General features: G+C 42.6%; 1 protein-coding gene across 2 annotated transcripts in view; it reads right to left on the bottom strand.

The window, feature by feature from the left end:
• Positions 1–18,440, bottom strand: part of SRGAP3 (SLIT-ROBO Rho GTPase activating protein 3) — a 221,875-nt gene that overhangs the window by 45,066 nt on the left and 158,369 nt on the right. For both annotated transcript variants that reach the window (XM_032784222.2, XM_032784223.2), the window contains exon 6: positions 16,992–17,120. In XM_032784222.2, coding sequence (XP_032640113.1) covers positions 16,992–17,120 — 129 coding nt within the window. The remainder of the gene's footprint in view (positions 1–16,991; positions 17,121–18,440) is intronic.

Below are 18,440 nucleotides of genomic sequence, written 5' to 3'. Positions count from 1 at the left end.
CTAAGCTGGGTGAGTGGCTCCAACAGATCCCAGGCACAACATCGGAGCTCTCTGTCCAGAAGAGTGCAGTGCTAGGAACAGCTAAGATACTGCGCAGAACCCTCAAACTCCCAGGCCTCTGATAGAGGACCCGAGGTTGAGGAAGAAACATACCACCCATAGGGGTGAGAGGAGAATTTTTTTATATATATATATTTATTTTTTATATATATAATATTGTGTGTGTGTGTGTGTGTGTGTGTGTGTGTGTGTGTGTGTGTGTGTATATACACACACACACACACACACACACATATACACACAATTATATATATAGTCAAATTCTGCAAATAGTTTTGGCTGAAAAAACTGATTGGGGGTGGGGGCGGGAATCAGTAGATATTTCAGAACAAAATGTCAAAATGGTTCATTTAGAAATTTGTTGAAATGTCATTATGAATCAACATCTGAAACCTGTTCCATTCAAACTAAATTTTCCAGTTTTTCATTTAGTCAAGAATTATAAAAAAAATCTGTTTGGGTTTGAAACAGAACCAATTTTTTTTATTTTAACTTTTCATAGCCACTGAATCAAAAAAAATCAGTTACTCACTCAACTCTAAAATGACCGAGATTCTTTACGGTTTGATAGCTATTAAGTAACCTGTGTGAAATGGAGTGGGTGGGCTGAGTTCAGGTCTTCAAGCTCATCACACAACCTCCCACCTTAAAGTGATAGGTTCATATTAATGTCAGTTATGCTGTACCTGTTAACAGTATTTGTTACTTCTTTATCACTACAGATGTATGAGATGCCTATCACACATAGAAGGAAACAGCCCTTGAGCCAAGGAGTTTACATTCTAAGCCCCGGATCTAGCCATTGCACTGCTTGACTTCGATGGGATTTGGTGTGGGTACAAGGGATCAGAACCTAATTTAATATAAGTAGGCCAAATTCAGTCCTCCTAGTGTTAACTGTTGAAACCAAATACCATGGTGATCAGTGTAGCTGAAAAAACAAGATCAAGATAGACAGAAAGAATTTGCCCTGGTTAATCTAATCAAAATTAACCCAAAATAGACTGTTCTATGGATACACGGAGGACTCCAGTTTCCAGACCTGCCATCGCCTTTCTGAGCAATACACTGAAGGGAGAAAAAAAGAATTAAGTCACGTTAAAAAACAACCGGAATTCTGCATCAAAATGTTACCATCACTAAACTCAAAGTGAAATGTTAAAACTCAGTTACTGCCACAAGCAACTCCAGCCAAAGACGACATCTTGTCCTATCCACTGATGTGAAGAGACGTCCCTCAGTTCAGATTAAGTCACACAGAGATGTTTTTATGTCACTGTGTGCTAAAAGTGGGAGCAAAAACATGACGGGCTGACTCCTGCTCACTGATATGTGAGCATACTCAGCCTACCCTGACCCAGGCTTGCCACATGTGCAGTTGCCAGTTTGGGACATGAATGATATGGTCATAGTGAACCCTTTATCCTGACCTGGCTTAATTTAAATAAGTCAGACTGCCAGCAGTCAGCCATGCTGACACTTCTTTGAAGGCCCCATGAGCAGAATTCAAGCTTTCCTTAAAATAAGCTTCCAGCCCTTACAGTTCAAGAAAAAATATGATGGTGAACTGATGCACTGTGCCTTCCTGAGCCTGCAAAGAGACTGAAAGAATATTCCCTAAAGAAGTAGGAAAGGCTTCCATTCATTACATTGGACGTTAACACTGAAGCCTAGTGATGGTAATCCAAAATGTCAATATTGTTAACTTTTTCACCACTGACAATTTTAGAACAAATAGCCAGCTACTCTGGGTGGAAGTTGAGTACAGTATTATCATAATCTACCCATTGCCTTTCAGCTTTCATTAGATCAATGTACTTCTCTGATATTCAAGTACGTGAACAGCCAGGTAATGATGTCAGTTACAGGAAGTACTGCCTCCAGAAGGAAGCCCTTTTGAGACTCATGTCACAGTGCCAGGAAATCAGCATTTCAGAATGCCACAATAAAATTCCAAGCATGGTGAGAATAAAGGCAAAATTCTCTTCTCAGATCAACAGGGGAACCTTGACTCTATGATCTGCTCATATAAGATGCAGACGGATGCCATTCTTGTTAATGAGATTTCAGCACATATGGGAAGGGCACAATGGGGGAGCCATGGTCCATGCGTTAACTTGACAGAAGAATGCTGTCCTACCTGAGAATCAGCTGATCAGAGTCTCATGCTTCCAAAAGGATCCCAAAAGTCTTTGCTGAAGAAGTCTACAAATCTGTGCTACTGTGGATCCCCAACAATCACAGCACCAATTAGCAAGTCCAAAAAAAAAAAAAAAAAAAAAAAGACACATAACCAAAATATCTGTGTCTGTCTAAGGGTGGCATTTTCCAAAGAATCCAGTGTCGGCCTAGCTGCTGCCATGGAAGTCACTGAGAACCACTGGCTTTAGCGGAAGAAGGGTTAAGGCAGTGCCGAGTGCTTCTGAAAACCTCACAAGTCAGACACATCCCGGAGTTCTCCATAACGCTGTTTCACCTCATTTTTAATGCTGAATTCATACTGAACCAGCAGTTACTGTAATACCAATAAGTCTGCTGCTACTGACAACTAAGGCGGCTGCCTTACTAACAACATTTTTACAGCTCCTTCAGTCTCTGCTGATTAGCACCGTGCCCGATGCTTCACACTCTGGTGCCCAGAAAAGAAAGAAAAAACCTTCAAAGAGACACACAAAGGAAAAAGAAAAAAGACTTCAGACTCCTCCTAGCATCAGAAGGAACGGCATTTTCTAACTCCACTCTTCCCTTTGACAGAAAGCAAATCAGAACCACAAATTCTAATAAGAATTCTTAGCATTTCTATAGTGCCTTTCACCTGAGGAACTCCAAGTCTTAATATATTAACTAATTAAGCTTCACAACACCCTTGTGAAGTAGGGAAATATTAGCTTTTTTAAACAGAGGTAAACTGAGGCACAGGAAGTTAAGTGACTTGGTCAGAGTCAAAGAGTAAATCACCAACAAAGGCGGGAACAGAGCTATGAAGTCCCAATTCCCAGTCCCATTCCAACTCTAACCATAACCCCTTCCCTGTCATTAAAGCTGAATGGATACTAAAATGAACCAAGAATTGTCCCACTGCTGCACTGGAGAGGACAATCCTGCATTTGGCTGAGAGACAGGTAGGGTGATCTTACAATTCTTCCCATCTCTAATTTCCATGATTCTCTGATGAACTCTCAGGCTTTTGTGTATTTCAAAATGTTATACAATAAACAGGTTTTCAGAAGACCTCAGGGGCAGATTTTCAAGTGCTCTGCTCACATGATTGGGGCCAAAGTTTGAAAAGAGCTCAGTTCCCACTTCTATCTATCTATGGCACCAATTACCGTAGTATTTAAGCACCTCAGAATCGTTACTTATCCTGACAACATCCCTGTGCTACTATCCCCATTTCACAGAAGGGAACTGAGGCAGCAAGATTAAGGGCTATGTAGGTTGCACTGCAGCACAGACTATGGGAATATGAACTGCAGAGCATACCAAAAGGTTGCAATGTAACTGCCCTGTGTGGATGTTGCTGGCCTGAATTAAAAGGTACAGTTAATGCAGTCCTGTTTGACAAAGAGCTCTATGGTAATATGAGCAAGGTACCTTTTAGCTCACACTAGCAGCAGCCGCACAAGGCATTCTGATGCATTCTGCAATCCACATGCCGCGTAGCCCGTGCGGCAGTACAGTGATAGGCATAGCTTTAGTGTCTCACAGGAAACTGGAGATGGGGCAGGGAACAGCACTCAGGTCCTCATGAGTCCTAGACTAGCACCCTATTCACGGAGCCATCCTTCCTCAGCCTTCTTCACTTGGGCACCAAAACCAGGGACAGGTTTTCAAAAGAACTCAGCTCCCATTGTGACACAAATGGCCAGATGGTCACAATTATTGTGAACGTGGTTTTATGCGGTTGGCTGGCCCCTAACTTAAGAAGAATTAGTCCCACTGGTCATGGCACAGGCACACAAGTTGCGCCAACAGAACAAAAGAGGGAGCAGAATTTTAAGAATAAAACCAGCTTTCAATTGACAGCAAATATTTGAGCCTGAACTGCTTTGTTAATAATCAATGACCTTAAAATATTCTTCACTAGCACACAGAGGAACTGCTCTACTTTATGGCACAGGCAGATCTCTCTGCAAAGCTCAGTTGCTCCGTTTTCCTCTTCTTGTATTTGAACATATTAAGAATAGTTGTACCCACGCTATCAAACAAATTGCTCCCAGCAGAATGAACTCATCCTTTTGCTCACAATAGGGAAGGAGAGCGGCTTAGCACTTAAGGCAGGTAAGCGGCCTGCATGGAAGTGCCCTATAGCATTTAATACTGATAGCAACTAAAGGGTTCTACAGTAATGTTATAGATAAATAACCCTAAAAACCTACAGAATTTAAAAGAAAAGGTGATTCTTTCTATAGGCTTTTTGAAGCAGGGATAGAATTCTATGGGATGATCAAAAAAAAAACCCATAGGAAGGTTAGTATTCATTATTAAATTCTATGAAACTTTTCCATTTGGGGAGGGAGGCAGGACTCCTTGGTTCTATTCCTATCTATGTCAATGATTTACTGTGTAACCTTGGACAAATCACTGAACCATCTGTGCCTCAGATTCACTATCTGTAAAATAGGTCTAAAATACCTAACAAGGCTGTAATATGGCTTACTGTAATGTTTGTAAAGTTAATACTTGCACCGTGCTATCACAATGATAGAATCATAGAAACACAGAGCTGGAAGTCATCTAGTCCATCCCCGCATGCTGAGACAGGCCCAGATATACCTAGAGGCCATCCTTAATAACAGCTTAGACAAACCCCTATTAAAAGCCTCCAAGGGATGCCACAACCTCCCTTTTTAACCTGGCACTGGTGCCAGGCACTGGTGCTCTGCAAACACTTGTAATAAACGTATGCAATTGCTTGAGATCCTTTGATGGATGGTGACATAGAATGGAAAGCGTTAATGTTACAAAAAATAATTTTTAAGGAATAATTGTGTTCATCTATAACAAATACAGAAGACAGACTAGTAACATTTCTATAGCCAATGTTTGTGTTTTTTCGTGAATGGAGAGGGGACATCAAATAAACTTATTGCACAGGATATTCCAGCCCAATTGCGATAAATGCCGTCAAAAGGTCTGACCACAACAAGCAAGCTGCTCTGCTCACCAGTACATGATTGAAGGGTGGGTTTGCCAGCATGGGAAGTTGTAATACATTGATAGGATTGCAGAGATACTGGTTAGCTGTCATAGACACTTCCTCAGAAAGGAAGCGAGGAGGCATAGTAAACAACACAGTCCTCCCTCACAGATGAAAATTATTACCCATTGCTAGCTATTTGTAGAGAACCAGCCATCATGGTATTTTGATGTGGATAACAATACTTACCATGTATACAGGTCTTTATAATTTTCAAGGAGATGGAGAGACACTAACCTCTCTATATCCCAAAGTGTTTGCAACGCTGATTAGCCGAATATTTTCAGCTCTAGCTATCCAGCCAAGATACTTCTAAGGTACCTGTCGCTTCAATACCCGAACACTTATGAGAAAACTGAGGCAGAAAGGTTAGCAACTTGCCCACACACACTACAAGCCTGCAGGCAATGCCAGCATTACATTTAAGGCTTTCTGGCTCCCCACTTCATGTCAATCCATTAGATGAATCTGCCTTTAAACCAAGATAAAGCTTTGTGAGCCACTTCAGTAGTGAGGAGGTAAAACGTTTCCTCCAGGAAGTGGCAAAGGCGATTTTCTCTGAGAGCAAAAATAACCGTAAACTCTTCTGCTCTTCCATCTGCCTGAGAATGAACAGATTCTTCAGAGTGCTATGAACACCTGCTGTAATTTAATTACAAATGGATACAATCCCAAAGTCTATCCCAGTTCTAGAGATGTTTACCAGATCCCAACTTTAAATAAGGAATCTCTTTGAAACTGGACTGGTCTTTTGAAGTATATTCACTGTGCCTTAGCAACCGGTCACCCCCCTTCCCAATTTTCTGGATTCCCATTTCAATGGGTTGTTCCTGCCTCTTGCCAGCTAGCCTGACAGGACACTGAAAGCATCCTGAAAACCCTTTGGGGCTCATACAACTTCACCACATGGTGACACGTCAAGATGTCTGACTGCGATACAGCATCAAGGTATTGCAGTCTAGATAGCTCTATGGCATGAGGCAAAGGCTATGCGCTGCAGAACAAAATTTAGAAGCTGGTGACTGTCCAAGCATGGGAGCATTCCCAGGAGCTATCTGCCAAGGGCTTGGCTATTTTAGCTTCAGTCTAATGTTCCACGATGGTCTGGAACGTCACATTTGCACTGTAATGGGATGGCTGCCTGTGGCAAAGTACTTCAGGTTTCAGTATATCCTGGTGCAGCCCAAGGCATACCCCACAGTCCTAATCCACTTATGGATTGTCTAGGAGACTGCCCATGTTTCTGACTCACATCAAAGTCACCCCTATTACTTCCATGGAATAATTTACATTGTCATAACATGTTAACTGGGGACTTGAGGAATTTTCTTATTTGAAGCTAGGAATCGTAACGCCTGTGTTGTGATGCAAGATAATGCAGACACAGAACACTAAGCTATCGCCTTTTTTCCCAGAACTCAGTGTGTAAGGTTTTCACCCCAGATGTAGGACCTGACCTTACCACCCTCTAAAAAGTCACTGGGATTGGAACTGTGGACTCCAATTCATTCCAGTATTCTCTTCCCCATAGGAACTACTGGGTCGTGCCTGAGGCAGTAACCAATACCTGATACTTCAAAAGATATGTTAAAAATTACCTATTGTGCTCTGAGCCACATGTGCAGTGATGTGTGAGGGGCAGGGCATAGGGGAAGAGATCTTTCCTGAGCCCCGCAGTCATCAAATTAATGCTTCACGGCATGAATTTAATATCTTTAATCTTACATAACAAATATTACTTGCCTTAAAACTACCCATCCCTTTTTAAAATCCAGCTACAGTTAATTAACTTTGTGGTCTCTGGAGTGGTCCTTCTCTGAGGGATTTTAACCTAGATTTCATTCTTTTCCCTAAAGTCTCTGCAGCAATCTCCAATATATGCAGGTTTTCTTAGCTTTTTCTTTCTCTCTCTCTCTTTTTTTTTTTAAGCTGAATTCATTGGTGGGTTATTCCTTGAATGGATTTGGTGAATTCGGGGCTGTCTTTTCAGTTCTACTGGGGGATGGACTATAAACTGTTGAGAATAGGCATTTTGGTTCTGAGGGAAACTACCACCCCTTTTCATGCAAAGGTAACAAGGGCTGTGAAGCAAAATCTCCCTCATGGTCTTCATACAATAATGGTTTATGGGCTCCATTATTTTTCTGAACCAACACAAACACAAAAGAATTGGCAAATAGGACCAGTGTATGAACTTTCCAAGCAAGGAAGAAATCATTTACAAGGTGTCAACTTTGGCAAAAGAAAATATGTGCACTTTGGGCACATTATTAAACAGGAGCTTGCAAAAATGAAGAGGTCTGCATTTGTTTTATTTCTAACTAATTTATTAATATGCTCTGGACACAGGTCAAAACCTTCTTCTCATTATTAAGAGCATTGGCTTGACATGCAATGGGAACTGAAAGCACTTTGACACACGAGTAGTTACTGTTAATTTGCCAGCAGTGCACGGAGGCCCCAGTCAATGCTCACAGCCCCATGGTGGCCTTGGGCAAGTGACATCCCCTTTCTGTTCCTCAGTTTCCCCATCTAAAATGGGGATAATACGACTTACCTCCTCTGTAAAAGCGCCTAGAGCTCTGCTGATGAAAAGTGCTACAGAAAACAGCTAGGCATGATTATCGGCATCAGCACCACCTATCAAACTGGCTCGTTTGTAACTTCTCAGGGCAAAATGCTGCAGTGTATCACAACAGAGCTCTGCATTTCCCTGAATGGACAGGAAGAGAGCTGGGCAGCATATTTAGAATAGATACTATTTCTCCTTCAAAAGATCTGAATTCACAAAATTTCTGTCAAATTGCCCCAAGTTCACACGATTTTAACATTGTTTGGCCAAATTTAATGCAAAATGGCTTTCTCTGGGCATGGAAACTGGAGCAGCTCAAGGCCTTCACGCCATCTACAGGGCTTATGCGGGACCTAAGTGGTGCACCGGTCTTTTGCTGGACCCTTGGACAGGAACACATTGCATACCCTCGGAGTGTTAGGAAACATTAAAAAGAGACTTTACTGAAAATTCACATCTGTGAATTCTGAGAAAGCTAAAGAAAGAGAAAATGGTGCTAGAGAAAGTACTGGATTAAGCCCAGGCTGGAACTAGACGGTCCTGAGCTCTATTTAAAGGTCTTACGTTGGATTCTGCTCTCAGCTGGATCAAATAAATTCAAGTAACTTGCCCCACCTCCATCTGTCCATGGTTTTATACTGCTGCCCATCACCATGGTATCTGAGCATATTCCAAGTAAAATCAGTAGAGGACTTCATGGAGTCTCTAGCACACCTCCCTTTTGGGGTCAAAAATGCTTAGAATAGGGTTTTTCTGGTTGATAAATGTTCGGGAATAGAGGAGCCTGTTCTTATTGTGAGCATTACTTATGGTGGAAAAGCCTTCTCAAAGAGTATGGCTTTGCAATGTTTGCTAAAGATGGCCAGACTCTGGATTTGCCTGAGCAACTCTGGAGGAGCGTTCCATAGCTGATCCCCTCCACTAGGAATGCTTTGTCCTCAGCTCTCATTTCTTCGTCCTGGGATCTGCGTTGGAGCATAGATTCTATACCTACTAGTAGAACCCTATAGCCAATGCAGCATTCCATGACAAATCATATGAAGCTACCTGTTCTTTTCCTTTGGAAATGTAAAACTCAACAAGAGATGTAAAACAAGAGATGGTTTTATCAGAATTTAGGAAAGACTTGCGCAGAGAGAGAGAGAAAGAGAGAGAGAGAGAGAGAGAGAGACCTATTTGTTTAGGTCCTTATATGACCCTCACTGCTACAGTATCTGAGAGTCTGTTGAACTTACTCTCTGTCACCATCACCACAAAGTAATACTCTATACTAATGTCTGGTCATGCGAATCAGGACAAAGGGGGAGAGGGGAGAGAACAATTGTACAAAAGCACCACATTTCAAGAACAGCCCTGTCACAGGGAACACACATGAACATTTTTAAGGTCACAAAGCATCTCTGCTAATACATTTTATCTTTCTTGAATATTTCCTCCCAGTTCTTCATGCCCAGCTTAGCCTTGGTAGCCAGAGCCTAGAATAGGAGTTAAACAGCTCAGCCACAAACTTCCCCATCTGATTATGTTCAAGAAATATCTAGCAAGAAGCCATCAATTTAAAGCCCCGGCTTGGAATAGCTTAAACCACCGCACAGCAAAAGAGATCATCCCAACCAAAGAAAGGGTTGAATAATCCCCATGGCCACAAACAAAACATCAGCTTCTGTGGTCAGCACAGAGCAGTCAGTAGGCTCCATTTTAACTAACAGGAAGGTGCTGTGCACGCAGCTAGAGGGATTATTATGACCTTGTTATTAGTGTTCTGACCCTTTAAACCTCCAAGGACCACTGTGTTGATATACGAAGGCATTACCCCTTTGCTCTCTTGGAAAGAAAATAGGGAGAAATGATTAGACTGTGGTACAGTTTTCCAAGGGACCAGGCAGGGATCCTATCAAGTGAATTAAAGAAACTTGGACTTCCAGCCCTGAAGATTTTTCTGTAGAGAACAATTAATTGGCTGAGGAATAATCCAGGGGATCTACAGACATTTTCAATCTCTAATATCTATGGACCCAATTCCGCCACCCTTCCTCAGATGAGTAGTAATTTGCCCCACAAATGGACCCATTGATTCCAAGAGGATACTCACATAGTAAGGTACCAGTCAACACGAGCACACGTGGCAGAATCCAGCCCTATGATCCATGGGATTATTTATCATACAGGATTTGTTTCAGATGTTTGAGCTTCATTATTTAAATGCCAAAGGGCCTAATCCTGCCCTCTTAATTCCCTGCAGCCTCACTGAACACAAGGGGCCAAACTCTGGTTGTACACTTAAACCACGGGTGAATTTGGTGCAGCGAGGCTCCAAAGGCGTAACTAAGGGCAGAATTCAGCCTAAACCTACAGATTATTATTCATAAAGGTACTAATTTACCTAACTGACCATTATGGCCAATTATTCAAATCTGTACTTGCCTTGTTCACTGCATTAAATAAATCCATAGTATAGCATGGGGATGTTATATAATGTCAGACTAAAAACAGCTCCAGCTACGTCACTGTATCTAATTCAAATGTTGGACTATTCTATGTTACCCGATCAAACCTTCATAAAAGCAACGTCCAGATAAGCCTATCACAGAAAATACCTATCAGGGAAAATACTTTGAGCCCAGTAATTCCCAAAACTTTTCAGGGAAGAGCCCACTTGGGGGAAAATGAAACCAACTGCACTCTTCTGCAGTGCAAGCACGTGTTGTTAAACGACTTGTTGTTAAAATATTTACATCTTCTGCATCCCATCCTCTACCCCTGGATAATCCTTTGCACATTACAGGGGCTCACCCCACACCTTGGGAAATGTTGCAGTGGACCTTCATAATACGATCCTTCTTCGCTTTTCTTATAGTAAAATAGTTAACGTTGTCATTTAAAGTTTCACCTTTACCATCTGAGCTAGTGCCCTCTGAAATGAATGGGCACTTCATACTTCAGGGCTATTGTTTCAGGCTCTCTGCAAACTCTGGCACCCATTGCTACTTTGGTTAAATAAGCTTCAGAACATGATCTGAATGTAGAGACTAGCTTTTTTTTCTTCAAAAAGAAAAAAGTCCTTCACAACCATTCATTGTGTGTATAGAATGATGCAGGATACATGCCTTACTGTTTATTTTTTTCATTGTGAATGAATACTCATAGTTGTACAGTCTCATAGTGTATATATTTCCTCAGTACAGAGCTCCCTAAACTGGCATTCAGCGACTGGAGTGGTGAGGAAGGTTTCTCTCTAGTACTGCCTGGCAAAGTCTTCTTCATTTTTCTTTCTCAGGAAAAAAACAAACATTCTCCTCCCCCACCCCCAGTGGCAGAGAAAGTGACTGGATCAGGTGCTGGGATTGCCAGCGGCACTGCAGAATTGCCTCCTCAGCGGGAAACTGAATAATACGGACACAGTAGGCTGGGAAGTAAAGGCTGTCAAGAACTGCACTGAGTCTTTTGAGAAAGTCTAATTCCCTGTGATAGACGCTGCTTATTCTTTTTATTGCTATGCTGCTGACTTTATTTGAAACCCCCTGAAGCAATGAGATCTCTTAGTTGGATACATGCAGTATATCAAGCTGAAGTGAAGGCACCTGCAACTCAGAGAGGGCTACTTTTGAGTTACAGAAAAGCTATGTGTGACAGCTCTCAAAGTATCAGAGGGGTAGCCGTGTTAGTCTGGATCTGTAAAAGCAGCAAAGAACCCTGTGGCACCTTATAAACTAACAGACGTTTTGGAGCATGAGCTTTCGTGGGTGAAAATGTGACGAAGTGGGTATTCACCCACGAAAGCTCATGCTCCAAAATGTCTGTTAGTCTACAAGGTGCTACACAGGATTCTTTGCTGCTTTTACAGCTCTCTTAAAGCTGCACTTCGCATACAGTACCCATGACCAGCCGTACCTGGTTCTCAGTCTGGCATCAGGATGTCTGACATTTGACAGTGCCCGAGATACAGGCCAGCAAGCTAAGTGGGGCGCTAGGACTCAAGAGCTGAAAGGCCTTTTCATAGAGGAAATAAAATGCTGAGGCCAAGTGTCACTTCCTTCAAATGAAAAAAAAAAAAAAGAAGAAAAATCAAGTTGGATCCAGTTCTGATCTCAGCTTCACTGGTGTAAATCCAAGTAATTCTTGATATACCCTGGGTAACTGAGATCAGAACCTAGGCCGCTATGATTTGCATCTGTTCTCTTTTCCCATCATTTGTAGGTTTCTGACTCAACCTGGAAGCAGTGATTTATTTGTGAGATTCCTGGGAAGAAGGGAAAGCCAGGAAGATCTCTGGAAGCTATGGGCAGAGGTACAACAGGGTGTCATAGTATTTGGAAAGAACAATGCCAACCACAGAAAAAGAGAGGGATTAGGGAACAAATATGCTCTCTGATAGAGCCTCAGCTTGTGCAATTGGGGGCCTCTCCAGTAAAGTCAATAGAGTCAGACTGATTAAACCAGATGAGGATCTGCCATCTGGGAGATAATATCTCCATATAAACATGGGGGGAAATAAAGCCCAATGAGATAGAGGGACCTGGCTTCTGATTTTGTAGGCACAGTTATGCCCAGGCAATTAACGGTGGGTAGAAATGATGGCAATTTTGGCTGTAAATGCTTATCCTGAGTGCTTAAATAAAAATGGGCTGATTTTCAGAGGAACTGAGCATCTATCTCCTGGTGACTTCAGCACCTCTGAACCTCAGGCTTGTTTTTAGTTAGGAGCCTATATGTGGATTTAGGCACCTAGCCTATGCTTATAAGTTTGTGGCCTCCATATTTAACTTCCTGATTCAGGGCACCATTTGGTAGTTAACCTACCACTGGTGCATACAATTAATTGGGGTGCAATGATTTGGCCCTGCAAAATGAAAGGCCATGTTGCAAAATCAAGCTCTGGGTGACTTGTTCAAAGTCACAGAACGAATCCTTTACAATTTTGAGAATAAAACCCAGGAGTCCTAATGCTAGGCATCTGCCGCTCTTACCACTAGACCTTAGTCCCGCGTTAAGGAGGGAGACCACTACTCTAATTTCTCCGATGACAGGCCTGAGACTCACCAATAGCTCCTCATCCTACATCTTCCACATGCTGCTTTTAAACTCTTGCCATAGGAGGGGAAAGAAACTGTTTTCCTGTTCCTGCGCCCCAGCTAGAGGGTCTTTTATTTTTCTTCTTTTTCAGGCTTGTGCTCTCTTGACATATTGGCAACACCAAACATCTTGCTTTGATGGAAACAAATTGCTTTGCTTGAGGACTTTTAGCACTATAACTTTGACTGGCATCCCTGTTTCCCTGCTTGACTAGGCATTATTTGATTGTGTGACAAATGGCAATGCCATCAGCTAAGTTTTCAAGTGCCCATACAACTCGGCAATAGAGTGCGACATTAAACTGTCTGATGTCCTCATTTTTCTGAATGGCAGGTTGTTAAGAATACTGCCCCTTTACCTATCTATCTAGCTGTCTGTCTTAGATATGACAAACACACTCATCACTTTAATATCTAGATGCCGATTCAGCAAGATACTGAGGAGATCCAGCAAGGACATACACACTTGTATTTCCACATATTACCACCTCCTAAGTCCTACGACATATTTCATCTGACTACTTCCAAATGCTTCCCACAAACCCCAGCAAAGGTGCATCAATAGTGTTATCACATTTTACCATCAGAGGTTAATCCAGATCATGCAAGGAATCAGTAACAGAACCAAAAAAAGAACCCAGGAGTCCTAAAATACATCCATGCTTTTTTTTTTTTTTTTTTTGAGGAATTTGCCCAAGGACACTCTTTAAATGAAAGTCTAACATGCCTTTCTGTATGTTGTAAATCCCTACCCCCATCAGGAAGGATGGAGCAAAACCCACTTGAGGCAAAAAAAGGGACAGTCATGTGTGCTAATTCATGACTACGCTGATCAAGTTTTAATTTCCTCATTACAATCCAATGCTCCAAAAGAACTCCACTTTCATCAAGCAGCTGAGACCCTGTATCTCACCAAAATGGAGACAACTCTTTAGCCGACATTATAGTTGTGATTCTGCTTTGATGCCGATAACATGAGAAATGTATAGGCTGGGCCTAACAGATGACATTTACCTATCCAGGATTTTATTTATTTTTTAAGATTCTGCTAAATTTCAGCTCCAGTGATCTGATGGTTCAGATATGCGTACAAGTCATAAAACTCTAAATGGCAATTTGTGCTGGATATTAACTGCCAGTAGGAGCCCTTCTATAACCCCTATTATGTTCTAGAAAGAAAACCCTTTACATCATTAATCATCACTCTTGGTGATGCTGGGTGGAGCAGCTGGAAGTATAATCATAACTGCAATACATCAAGCCTAAGCCCTTTCAAGAATGTCAGTCTGCTCTTAGGCCCTTTGCTCAGATTTAATTCTCACCTCAACATGGTATTCTTCCTCTCTTCAGGCAAAACTCACCCCTGCAGAGAAGCCAGGCCTAAAGGCTATGCACCACTCAAGCTCCAGGTATGCCCTTCAAATTAGGGTGCACAGGCTTTGTGCTGGCTCTCTGCACCGAGAGCATTTCACTTTTCTTATACAACGAGTTGTGCAGCACAGCCCCATGCTGTTAAATAACAGCTGATCTCCACTCCATAAGTGGCGACATTTAAGTGGTGGATAAAATGATTCATGTGTGTGCGTGCGTGTGCGTGCGCACTTTACCAACTATAGATTGAGATAAGGATAGAAATCCAGATACAAATCTGTAACTGTAACAATAACACACAGCACCAGTTTTTTCTTGCATCAGTTACACACACGGGGCTGAAAGTCCTCCTGTTGCTAGTACTGGACAAGCATGAAAAATATATCTTTCTTTTCACTGCCCTTATTGTGTGGTGCAGTGAATGGGATCTCTTTATTCTGGAGTGTATGGAAATCTCCCCTCCAGTGCTCCTGTGAAACACACTGGATTTGAACAAAAGCCTGTTCAAATAAACTGCTCTTCTCCTGGGGGATTTGAAATTAGGACACCCATGAACAGCTCATGCATCCTTAACAATACTTTGTTTTCTTTGGCAATCAGAATATATAATTAGGCGCATATAGTTGTACAGAGTCAAAGATGTTTAGTTATAGTCCCCTGAAGGGATTCCTGGAGTGAGGAAGAAAAGCCATCTGCTGACTCCAATGGAAGTGTCAGCAAGGAAATAAACTTGGGAGGAACAACATAAAAACAACTAGAGCTAAACTGGAATTTCACAACTCTCCAGGAAAACAAAAGTCACTCTCTTAAAAAAAAAAAAAAAAAAAAAAAAAAACCCAAAGGACAAATCAGTAAGGCAGCTTCATATCCTTTTGTTCGTCTGTTTCCATTGGCAAGGGGTTTTTGTTTGTTTGTTTGTTCTTATATGAATAAACATAACCAAGAGGAAAAAGAGCTTCGAAAATTGTACCCAATAACATTTCTATCAAATTAAGATCTTGAAATTCCTGTAGGTCTTACCTCAAACCTCCCTTTAAATTACTAACTAAACCAATAAGATCTATAGATTCATTAAGAGAGATTAACACTCCCATGGTTTTTTAAATAATGCATTTTAGTGACATTTAAACCAGGACAAATACTTAGCACACACAGATAGATCAGTGTTATTTAAATGACCATTGCCGCAATTTAAGCACATTAAAACTGACTAGCAGGAGGAAATTCCTTATGGTAAGAACTATGAAGCTGTGATATTACTTCCCAAAGGCAGTGACGGAAGTACCATTTCTTGAATCACTTAAAAGTACACAGCATGAAACACAAGCAAATACATAAGGTCTGATGATCCTTACTACTGGGCTTGCACCCATAAGTAATGACTGCAGTGGGGCTATTCACAACTGCAAGCACTAGGACTTCAATTCAGGAAAGCGTAAGACTCAAGCACCTACTCAAGCACTTTTCTGAATTGGGATCTGGGCCCAACCATAGGTGTTTGCGGCCTATAATGGGAAACAATGCTGAACTGGTAGGGCAGGGACACACGGCCCAAACCTGCTCTCACTGAAATCAATGGATATTGTGCAATGGATTTAGTGAGGACAATTAGGTTTTTCAATGTCTAACTTCCATAATAAAGAACCATTTGAGATGTCTAATTTTCAAGAGGTTTCTCTTTCATCCATTTTAAATACAGATTCTTAGATAGGCCAGATGAGACCACTATCTAGTCTGTAACACAGGATGAAGAAATTCAGCAGACAATCTCAGTACTCATTTCTGTTTTAAATAAAAGTTTGCCCAGTTTTGTGCTAAAACTTTTAATAAAACATATTCAACCATGTCATGTTCCTGTATTAGGGGTGAAATTCACTCAACCTCAAAAGGTCTATATAAGACCCTATCCATCACTTAAGCTCATTATTAAAAAGTTTATATGTGATGCACAGTATCTTTTCCAGGCCCTCTTGCACTGAGGTGAATTCCACTGTAACCATTTATGACCTTGTAAACCTCCATATACATGTGATAGCGTATTCTAGCCATTTTATATGAGGTCACCACCACAGGCTATAGGAAGATGCCAATCCAGACACAAATATTTCTCTGGAAATTTCTACTGAAGCCATAACCGTGGCACACTGAAGCCAAAATCTTGAGATTCTTGTGCGATGAAGTAAAAGATGCCGTGAGCGTTAAAATAATATGTACTTGGTAGAGTTATCTTAGAGATAGCCCTGGACCACTAAGTTCAGACCTGGCTCCAAATCCAAATGTCTACATTTGTGGTGTTTGCATCTTGGAGGACTGACTCATGCCCTGCTCTCATTTATATGTATTGATAGTTACCAAAAAAAAAATAAAAATCTATATTTTGTCAACTGTTGAGGAGGGAGGTTTAAATGTTGAGTAAAAATGAATCAATGACTTTGCTTTCATGTGACCTCCATGAAATATATTGAAGGCCAACTCCCATATAATGACTACTGGGCTTCTGTCACTACCCTTGTATAATGTGGTGGGGAGCGCTGAGAAAAAAAACAGTAATGTTTGCAAAAGACCTACAGGTTAGCCAGAGTTCAAAATGCCAACCAACTCCCCTTTATTACCATAGCGCACACCAGGGTGAGCTGCTGGATCAATGTCTAGTACTTGGCTGCTTACTTGCCAACAGGAAGAGTGGCGGATGCATTCGAAGAGAAGGATCACTTACATCAATGAGGTCAGAGACATCGTGGATGTAGTATTTACTGACGGCTGCATTTGTGGCTGCCAGGTTCAGCAGATAATCGTTCCTGGCTTTGGTGCACTTCAGCTTGTTTTCAGAATATTTGGCTTGCCTCTGAAAAAGCAAAATAGAATGAAAAAGCACAAGTAAGTTATCCAGGAGGTTCACATTTCCTCTTGCTACAAGTCTTCCACAGTGCACTGCTGTGCTGGTCTCACGTAAAACACCCCGTTGGTAGGATGCAGCATATACCTTTACCAGTACAAGTGAATCCATCTGAATATACCTGATACATTCAACAGCACAGCAAGTGCATTCAACTTGAATGTACTGTGTAGTGGGGCAGACTACCCCACTCCCTGGGAGGATGGGCTGCGGCAGGCCAGGGAGCCTGGGCAGCCCGGGAGCCAATTAGAAAAGGACTTATGGGGAGCCAATCAGGGCCCAGATTGGAGGGAACCAATCACGGCCAGGCTCACCCATATATAAAAGCTGCCCAGAGCAGGAGCGGTCAGTCTGTCCCAGGCCTTTGACAGGGGAAGGTCAGTTTCCAAGGGGGAGACTAGCACCACGGACAGCGCAGTGCTGGGAAGGCTAAGGGAGGCTAGAAGGCTCTAGCCCATAGCTGCACGCCCTGAAGGGAAGGGCCTAGCGGGTGCAAGGGGCCGTAGGGGAAGCGGCCCAGGGGAACAGACAGAGGAGGGGAAAGAAAGAGGACAGCGAGGCTGACGCCGGAAGGTCCCTGGGCCGGGACCCAGAGTAGAGGGCGGGCTTGGGTCCCCCCCCTTCCTCCTTGCAGTACACCCAGCCATTAGCCGTAGGGAGCGGCCATTATAGACTATGCCTGATCCCTGACAAGAGGGATTAGACTTTGGGGTGTGTGGTTGCATATGGTGGCTGGAATGTCGGACTGCTGATCATCGACTCCCGGAAAGGGGTCCAGATGGACTAAGAGACACTGTCGGGGGGGCAGTGGCCTCGAAGAGGACGCCGCTGAGCAGGGAGCAACGCGGGTCCAGCGACAGCAGTGGAGAGCAGAGGGAAGAACAACGGACGGGACACCACCAGGAGGGAGTGCTCCACTGGAATTGAGCTAATTCCTGAAATCACCAGCAGGAGGCGGCATGGCTAGTGAGTCCCAACCCATTTACAACTGTGACAAAAGTTCCTCCTCTACCTTGGTGGGTCCTGCGCTTATTGGCAGATTTGCTTACCTCAGTGATCTTCCCCACAGTCTTGGTCAACTCCTCCTGTGTCTGATCAGGAGTTGGGAGGTTTAGGGGGAACCTAGGCCTGCCCCCTACTCCGGGTTCCAGGCCAGGGCCCTGTGGATTGCAGCTGTCTATAGTGCCTCCTGTAACAGCTGCATGACAGCTACAACTCCCTGGGCTACTTCCCCATGGCCTCCTCCAAACACCTTCTTTATCCTCACCA

The sequence above is a fragment of the Chelonoidis abingdonii genome, chromosome 17 (assembly GCF_003597395.2).
Source record: "Chelonoidis abingdonii isolate Lonesome George chromosome 17, CheloAbing_2.0, whole genome shotgun sequence".
Classification (NCBI taxonomy): Eukaryota; Metazoa; Chordata; order Testudines; family Testudinidae; genus Chelonoidis; species Chelonoidis abingdonii.
Note: the sequence above shows the minus strand (reverse complement) of the source record. Positions and strands in the feature narration are given on the sequence as shown.